General features: G+C 48.9%; 3 protein-coding genes and 1 non-coding gene across 4 annotated transcripts; 2 read left to right on the plus strand and 2 right to left on the minus strand.

Annotated features, from left to right (window-relative positions):
• Positions 1-1,835: 1,835 nt before the first annotated feature.
• On the minus strand, positions 1,836-3,738 carry VTN00DRAFT_1092 (uncharacterized protein; the record flags this gene model as incomplete). Its single annotated transcript, XM_069427161.1, has 5 exons — positions 1,836-1,853; positions 1,942-2,247; positions 2,328-2,359; positions 2,671-2,755; positions 2,824-3,738. 5 exons carry the CDS (start codon positions 3,736-3,738, stop codon positions 1,836-1,838), a joined length of 1,356 nt encoding a protein of 451 aa, XP_069291794.1.
• A 644-nt stretch (positions 3,739-4,382) lies between these two features.
• VTN00DRAFT_t9 lies at positions 4,383-4,482 on the plus strand. Its single transcript has one exon. It is a non-coding gene; the product is annotated as a tRNA-Leu (tRNA).
• Positions 4,483-6,565: 2,083 nt separating this feature from the next.
• Positions 6,566-7,860, minus strand: VTN00DRAFT_1093 (uncharacterized protein; the record flags this gene model as incomplete). Its single annotated transcript, XM_069427162.1, has 2 exons — positions 6,566-7,275; positions 7,332-7,860. 2 exons carry the CDS (start codon positions 7,858-7,860, stop codon positions 6,566-6,568), a joined length of 1,239 nt encoding a protein of 412 aa, XP_069291795.1.
• A 518-nt stretch (positions 7,861-8,378) lies between these two features.
• On the plus strand, positions 8,379-9,175 carry VTN00DRAFT_1094 (uncharacterized protein; the record flags this gene model as incomplete). The annotated part of the gene is made up of 2 exons (XM_069427163.1): positions 8,379-8,906; positions 8,957-9,175. 2 exons carry the CDS (start codon positions 8,379-8,381, stop codon positions 9,173-9,175), a joined length of 747 nt encoding a protein of 248 aa, XP_069291796.1.
• Positions 9,176-9,206: the final 31 nt, after the last annotated feature.

Genomic DNA, 9,206 nt, shown 5'->3' on the forward strand with positions numbered 1-9,206 from the left:
CTTCTCTGTATCGGTATATCTCCATGGAACAAAATTTCTACGGGGATTTTGTCATCTCATCTCTCAGGGCTGCATACATCCTGCGGCATGTATGATGCGAAGCATGATCACGATCCGATACGGTACATCGCACAAGAAACCCCAACCAACCGAGGTGGTGTAACCATCGGTGTGAGACGGGACTGAGGATGTCAGTCCACTGGGCCCTCGGCATAGTATACTGACCTGCCACGTTGGCCACGACTCTTATCACCTAACAACCTAGTCCCGGTCTACCAACAAAACTTTAAGTATTTGGTAAGTAAATGGTAATGTCTGATTCTAGAAACTAGAAACAAAAAGGTTACGCCTGACCTCAAACAAACAAAGACTACTAACAGAATCCTGGACCTGAAACTGGAACTGGGGTTGGACGCCTGAACCTTACAAACGGCATCGACCTCGGCACCAGCAATCCCACCGATGACCTAGAATAATGACATACATTAGGTACATACATCCTACCTACCTAATCTACCCGAACCACTGACCGCATGCATAAATAACCCACCCCGGCGACCCTGCATCGATTACTTATTTCTCCGCACCGCAGCAGCAGCAGCAGCGGAACCGAGCGGAACCCTGAAAAAAGTTCCGAACTTCAGTTTGGACCGAAACTGACATTACATGTACATGCATGACCTAGACCCGCGGTTTCAAAGGGAGTTCAGCGCCCCGTTCTGTGACATAATGCGACGTTTCATGTTGGTTGCAAAGCCCCTGCCATGCCAGTGTGATGCCATGCGCAGCCATGAGGCAAGGAGGTATGACACGTGAGCGGGAGGGATGTTGTGCGCGTGAGTTGGGTGTCTCGAGTGATAGTTGAAAATGTGGATGTAGAGTTTGGAGTATGTATGGCAAGAAAGTAGGGGGGTTAGGAAGTTAGAGCCAGGTTGAAATGGACAAGATGAAGACAAGTTTTAACTGTCCACTAAGTAACTGAAATCAACGTTTGGGTACAAAGAAAAGCAACCGCCAAAAATCCCGCGCTAAAACAGTACCTAGGTACCTAAGTGCATCCCTAGGCGCTGTGCTTTGCTACAAATGCTTACGTTTTTTTAGCCCCCACCGACTTAGTATCACAGAAATAGTACTGCGCACACATTAGTGCCGCTTGGCATCTACCTACCTAGTGTACAGTACCTGAGGCTACTAGCCGGGCACGTATGACGCTCTACATGTGTTCGGAGAGGTATATCCGACATGCCCTGCAGCTACTAGTAGACAGTACCTATACCTGGGTAGGAAAGTGTCGTGACAGGTATCTAAAGTACCTGGTAGGTAGGAGTAGTACCTAGCAGGTAGTTTATTTAGGTATCTTCGGGTGGCTCTGAAGAATTTTCCACGGAAGTACGGGGTATATCTGTAGATTTAGGTAGGTAGGCACTTAGTACTCGATGTAGGATTCGGATTCCAGATGCAACACAGCCCTAGGTATTAACAGGTTAGGGCATTACCCTAACTAACTCTAATATAGATGCGGACCCGAAATAATACTGAATATGATAAGACGACTCAGACAAACTCCCTACATGCTTTCTCAGGAACAGAAACAGCAGCATCTCACATAATAATAATGATAATCAAAGACATGACATGATATGATATATTTAGATACATCTGAAACGAGAACATCTAAGAGGCTTATACATAATACTGACCACATTGTTGTGATAGATCGATCGTCGGATATCATCGCGGCATCGCCCCGATTAAACTTATTTCACAGATCTACTACCTATGATATGTCTAGTCGATCATCCGCCCCGGCTTAACATCGGGTGATTTAGGTACCGTCATTCGGCCCCTCGCAGCTACCGACAACAATTAGCCAATCATGTCACATCGTCGAGGGGAACTACAATGCTAAACCAGGGGCTTTGTAGATCAAGTACTACATACAGCCTCAACGGTGGGTTGATGCCCGTATAGCCACCGCAGCGCCCATCGCCAGCCCCAGATCGGCATATAGGCGTATACGAACTTCCGCACGAGAGGCCCCAGGCCGTAGGGCAGGCGGGCCGTGTGCACCTTGGCGTAGTTGCTCGAGAACGAGACCAGGTCCCGGGCGCGGCCTTCGCGGAGGGTGCGGTACTCTTGCAGGGCGTCTCCCAGGGAGGAAGATTGTTCAGGGCCTTGTTGATTCGTGAAGTACCTGTGCAGGACGTTGGCCAGTTCGGTGGCATCTTCGATGGCTTGGCAGGCACCCTGCGAGTTGATGTCAGTTAACCTCCTTCGTCCTACGAATCTCGCTAGCTGGAAAGGGGTAGGAAGCTCTCTAGACCTACCTGGCCAAAGAACGAAGTCATCGAATGTGCAGCTACAGAAAATGACGGAAGAGTTAGCTGTAGCCAGCCAGCTAGCCAGGAACCGAAAGAGAAGGGAAATGTGAAATGCATAAAGCAGGTTTGAACAAAATTAGTTTCTTTTTTTCCGGGGGGGGGGGGGTGGCATGTGATACGATGACCAGCTAAGCCGTCTAGCAGCCGCTCGGAGGATTATCTTCGTCTGGAGGCAACCTTATGCTATTCACATTTGCCCTTTATGACGAAGTACTCCGGCCCCGTTGTTGGATCATCCGCGGAGAGTGAAGAGCAATGCTATATGCTTAATTTTACTAGTAGTACGTACCGTCGCCCAGCAAAGCTACACGTCCATATGCCATGGCAGGAAAGTCAGTCTCCTCGAAGACATTGCTCGCGATCACTCGTTCCGACTTATCCACAACTGTAAACCAATTTCAGTTTAGGAGACGGTGACTTTGTCAAGGACATTGTATCATACTGTCACGGAAGTGCCCCGTCTTTGCAAAAGGATGAAAGTGATCTCCATAGACGGAGTTAATCGTCTCGCGGTCGACCCCTTTCCAGACTGATCGATCTGGCTGGCCCCGCTGGGGCTCAGCGGCCTGCAGCCACGATCGTATTCCAACGTCAGCCTCTGCAAGTGATGTACAACGACAAATACGTCGGAATCGGCCCCTACCTTGACTCCGATATACCACTGCCGGTTGTCCTTGCACGGCCATGTGGTCAGGATCGAATTGTCGTAGAGCAGCCAGTTTCCGACCCCGATCTCGGCGGGTCCCAGGTTGGTCAGGGGCGCTGTATAGCCTGACATATGCACGCGGCCCGTGAAGCGGATAGTGTTGACGGACTCGAGGCCGGCCTGGCGCGCGAGGATCCTCCGCGTCGCAGAACGAATGCCATCAGCTCCCACGACGGCTTCGCCCACGAGCGAGCGCCCATCAGAAAGCTTGACCATGACGCCCGGTTGTGTCGGATCGTCGACTATGTCCGTCACATCGGCGTCTAGCAGGACGGTGTCGCTCCCGCCCGCGGCGGCGTGCAGCAGGTGATGGAACAGGTGACGTTCGATCGAGTAGACGGGGTAGCCAAACGTCTGCTCTAGCCACTGAAAGTCGATCTCGCTCCATTTTGTCCGGTTGCGGTGCACCTGGATCTTCCTGAGGCGTTGGCCTTCTTCGACGATGCTGCGATAGACGCCCAGTTGGTCCAGCACGCGGAGGGCGTTTGGGGCCAGCGAGATTCCGGCCCCCGCGGGTGTGAGCTCCTTGGTGCGCTCTAGGACCTTGCAAGAGATACCAATTTTTCTGCAGATGGCCGCTAGGGTCAGGCCACCTATGCCGCCGCCGATAATTAGGACCCGGGCGTCGAACTGTTGCTGCTGGGAAGCCATTTCTGAGCAAAACCTGGATCTGGTAAGCAAGGCCGGTCTGAAAACGATGAGAACAAACACTGAAAAATGGGATTCCCTCTCATCTTGATTTCTCGGCCAGCAATTAATTGTACTATACGATTGTATAAAACGCAGCACATAGACTGCTCAGATGCAAACATGATCGTGTCTGGGAGGATGTCGTTCGGTGGCCGTTGGAAAGCTCCGCTGGAGCACTCCGCCATAAAACTCCGCCGGCGCCCGGAGGCGGCCGTATGGCGGAAGCCCCACGACGGAGCCAAGATATCCTCCTTGCCATGGAGACTATTCTGTGCTTCCCCTTGAGAGAGGGTCTAGTGGTTTCTGGGTAGTTCATTGACTAAGTACTGCCTACTTACTACCATGTAAGTTGTACAGTACTTGCCTAGGTACTCCACACCCTGTACCTAGTCACCAAGCTTCCATGTACCAGGCAGTCATGGATGTATGTTTCATGAAGTTGCATAACGTATACTGGCGCACTTGGGAACCACTGCACTTTCAAGAATTTGTACTTGGTAATTACTGGTAATGACTAGTCATATCGCTTCCAGTCAGGTATAGATGTGTATGGAATGCGGGAAGGAGGCCAGGAGGATTTGACTCTGACAACCCCAAATTGAGAAGGCAAGGTGGCCGAGTGGTTAAGGCGCTAGGTTTAGGTAGGTAATCCTTACCTGATCCCTAGTTTCGAAAGATTCCCGCGTTCGAATCGCGGCCTTGTCAAATTTATCTTTTGTCAATTGTGGCCATTGATATCACCTTATTTGTTACCTGTTTCTGTAAGTAGTATGCATACAAATCCAAGGACGGATGCCTCCATTCCAGAAATGGAAGATGCCTTTTTCTATATATGTCTGTGCATAGTATTGTGCACCTATCTGCTCTTACTGTCTGTATCATCCTCCATATACTGTATATTATTTTTTTTCTTTGTAATTACACTGTTCTATTTATGTTCAAGACATTCTGAGTCAGGTATATAGATAGATACCTTAGGTAAATAGGTACGAGACAGATATTATCCTGTTGAACCGTCCCCGACGTCCAGCCAGCCGACGGGAAAACAGAGAGCCCGAATATTACAGAATCCCACATTAGTAATGGGTATGGACAGCCTCCCCTGTCCTACCCTGCATTTGTACTCGCCATGTGGCTGTCTGGTTGTGTAACTTGAGCCCTATGTCAGGGCATGGGTCGTCTCTCGAGGCTGGAGCTGACGAAATGTGGGCACTTTTCCGTGTCTGCTGTACAGTAAATAGGTAGGTAAGCGCATATAGACTGTTGAATTGTACGCACTGTACTGTTTATTTATTGACTGACTGACATAACGTTTGAAGTAATACCAGGCTCCGTAAGCAAGCATGTATCAATCCCATTTCGGAAGAATCATCTCCACAAAACGTCCGGAATCCACCTTTGTTTTTCCTGTGTGCCGCCCCAACGTTCCATAGCGAATGGGATAATTGACTCATTGCATGTGTGTAATCTCTGAGTCAGTTACTCAGCCACCATGGGAATCTGAACTGCTTCTTCGTCTATCTCTTGATTCCAATGATAAGGACCTATCAGGCCACGATTCAATGTTCTACATTGAGATACTGACCAGGTGGCGCGGGGATCTCCCTTCTTAGGGCTGAAGAAAAGTTCACCCGATTTCGTCATTCAGCCGGAGTCTGGACCTCAGACATCCGGATGCCTGAGCCAACAAGTGATGTTACACCGGAAGAAGCCATGTGGACGTCCGAATCTGCAGCCTTGTAACCTACTGAGACTGTGTGTGACTTGGCAGTTTGGTCTCATCCTTGATAGAAGACGTCATCTAGGAGGAAAGTGCTATCATCTGAATATTCGTCAAGAGGCTGACTGAATCTGGAAAATGGGGGAGAATATGTGGGAAGACACTCATCTTGTTCCGGGATCAGCTGTTTGTTTGTTTGTGATCACAATTGAGTTTTGACTAGGTGTACATGATGCAGCTAGTCATCTCTATATGGATTGTACGAACCTTGTAAATGATGTACAGTACATAACTTGGGTACTATGCATGCATCGTACCCACGTGTAGGTCGGTAGATATACATGCATAGATGCAACAGACCCTGTCAATAAACCTTAATGAACCCACCATGCCCGGGCGTTCGAGTCCCAAAAATGCACTGTATATTTACATGTAAATATCTACATCGATCATGGCACTGGGTCAGAAAAGTCTGTACATCGAGCTCTCTAGTTCATGGCATATCTGCATACCTCATACAATAGACGCATGGCTGAATCAATGAACAAATCGCTCCGGCAACAACCCAGGTTGGGAACCCGACCGCATTTTGTGGTCCCCAAGAAAGCCACATCGGTTGTTATACAGCGTCAAGAGATAAAAGTAGGTGGGTAGGATTTCATGATTTCATATTTGTCTAGGTATTTGGATTTGGAATATGCTATCACAGATGTTTCGATTACTATCAGATGACAAGGAGATGGAAACTGTTGCGGGGTAATGCATTTTCTCTTAACCCCGCTTTCTACGTGAGATGTCATCGTATTCGTGGTTGCGTGGTATCTGTTGTGCACAGGGTGGAGGTTGTGTTGCGCATGCAGGTATGTTGTGGTTGTAGTCATCTTATGGACTGAGTGGCTTGAGGAAGACGAAACTTTAGCAGGGAGTATCGTCGTGATTCTACACGGAATTTGCTACAACGCTCCTCAGTTCTCGTGAAACATGTTATATATAAGTGCATATATTCGATCTATCCAACTCTACTGTGTAGCTCTTTTTACAAAGTCCACCAAGATAGGCGCCTGGCCTTCACCAGTTCACATCGGCAATGCCCACCTTCAGATTCTCGAAATCAAAGAGGACATATTTGTCCTTGGAAAACGTCTCTCCAAAGTTTCCGATAGTCATGTCTCCGTCTCCCAGCGTGCGAACGTTAAAGACGCATATACCGTCACCAAGATCCTCGACGTAGTTCGAAGGTGGGATTTCCCACAACTTGTCCGACCCAAAGAATTCATATTTTAGCGGTGGTAGCTCTTCAGTCTGATTGCAATCAATCTGGTAGAACGACTGGTTCCCGTTATTCGGCGGAGACTCGAGGGTAATTGGCGTCGCACCGCTGAGGTCGATCAGTCGCTGGTAGGCGTTGACCGACATAGGTGCTCCACGCCCGTAGCTCGCATGGTCAAAAACAGCCCCGGCTCCAGTCGTCTTGTTTAATGGTTGATCCTCATCGCCCAGACTGAACCGGGTCAAGTTCAGGGTCCAGTAATTATAGACGGCCGGGCTATAGACGAAATCGATAACGTTGACTACCGGGAAGTGGATGATGTCGTACCAGATCACGTCGCCCTTGATCAAGTGAGGCCTATAGCCTCCAAGGGTCTGTATGCCATCATGGCCACCACACGTATTTTTATCTCTGTCTGGAGATCCCTCATAGCAGTAGTGGAAAGCTACAAGGGGTTCTGGCCAAGCACCGGCGCGCCAAGCTTGATAGAACGGGGATTGTATAGAACCTAAAATGCCATATTAGCAGAGCTTGATTAACCCCATAGACAGTAGTTATACGTACCATTATCACCCTTGAACACAGGAGAGAGTCCATATACACCAGAAAAAGGAATGGTTAAATCTGTATTGTTAAACTGGAAGTCTGCGGCCTGTAACGTCACGCGAGAACTACCAGGCCCAACGGTCATGATGTCGGAAGCCACATCGACGTTCAAATCCTTATAAAAGAAGAAATGATTTGGATTCCATTCAAGATCCGAAAAGCGGGAGGTTAAGTTTTGAAACGTTGATGAGCGAGTCTGATTGAAGAATATCTGTTGCTTCGAGAGGCATGTGTATGTGGCGCTGGAATTCCCACGGCAGAAAGTTGTCAAGATGTACTGCCCGATCCAAGTCCAGTCGACAAAGACGGTCAGTTTCTGAGGTGGAGTTCCAACTGAAATTTCTGACAAGAATCCATATGGATTCCATGTCAATGGCATGTCATAACTTTGGGCTCGTTGAGGGTCCTGCGCCGCTGGAATCGCCAAGGCCAGAAGAGGGATGACCGAGACCAGAAGAAGAGTATAAACAGGTATGGGTGACACCATTGCGTATGGCTATAATAATGATTGGCTGCTATATATGCGATGTACACTGCACACCGGGAATCAGGAGGCTATTAAGATCTGCTGGGTGATGATTATGAACGTTCCACGGCATCTAGTTGTTTATGTATTCGATCTACGGTTGGAAATAACTGTCCAGACTTGCGTTAGCCTCAATTCTGTTTTACTCACGCTCTTTTGTGTGTAGGAAAGTCTCCGTCATGATGTATTCAGTCCATTGTAGGACATCGTTCCGTGCCGGAGCGGAGCGTGGCGACATCCTCACAACCACCGTTCCTTGACGGAACAGGGCAGTGGTCCAGTCCCATAGCCTAAAGGTCCAAGGACCTTCGGTTCCTAGGTTTTACGTATTCCGATAATCCCAAAAACATTAAGTGTCCACGTGGGGATAATGCTTCAACCCCTTCCCTTTTGTAGCCGTCCGTCTCCTAGGGTCGATATGTCTGCTGCGCTGCGCCTTATTTGATGACGACTAGAGGGACATACACTTTATCGAGGCCATGGAGACTATTGTACACATCCAGGGCAACACTGCCTCGCCATTGACGCCGTTGTTTTTGGTGCACGCCGTCTCTGGACTTGCCCTTCCATACTTTGCCCTGGGCAATCTCAACGCCAAAGACCATGACCAAGAGAAATCTCGTCCAGTGTATGGGATTACGTCGCCCCTCTACTCATCCAGAACATATCGGACACCAAATTCGCTGGACGAAATTGCGCGTCAGTATGTCACCGCGATTCAACGTGAAGTCCAACCGGTTGGACCCTATCTGCTTGGAGGCTGGTCCATGGGCGGAATGATCGCTGTCAAAATGGCAGATATTCTTCAATCCCAGGGGGAGAAGGTCCTTCATGTCATCATGATCGACTCCGTCAATCCCGAATATTATCCTTCTTTTATTGATGAAGCGGAACACGAGGCAATTGCGGATTTGGTTTACTCCGGCGTGGCCAAGAAGATGAATCTGCCAGATCTCTCCGAGTCTGATGGCATGTCAACGGATGCAGAGGACGAGGATGATGATGACGTCCAACTCAATGCACTTCTTCTAAAGATGCGGAAACACATATGGGATAGCACACACATAATCTCCAGAACAGAACCAGGCCAGCTTCTGACCGGAAGATGCAATACAGCGGTGACTCTCATCAAATGCACTTCACTAGTGCCAACAGTCCCGGCACTGCGCCTGGAAAGAAAGGCCTTTATCCGGAAATGCTTCCTGCATCCGCACTTGCGATGGAAATCCAGGCAGTTCAATCGATTCCGGACGATTTTGTTCAACGCGCAACATGACGATGTGTTCGACCCGCAGCAGTGTGGATGC

This window comes from Thermoascus crustaceus (assembly GCF_041956765.1).
Source record: "Thermoascus crustaceus strain CBS 181.67 unplaced genomic scaffold VTN00scaffold_1, whole genome shotgun sequence".
NCBI classification, from domain to species: Eukaryota; Fungi; Ascomycota; class Eurotiomycetes; order Eurotiales; family Thermoascaceae; genus Thermoascus; species Thermoascus crustaceus.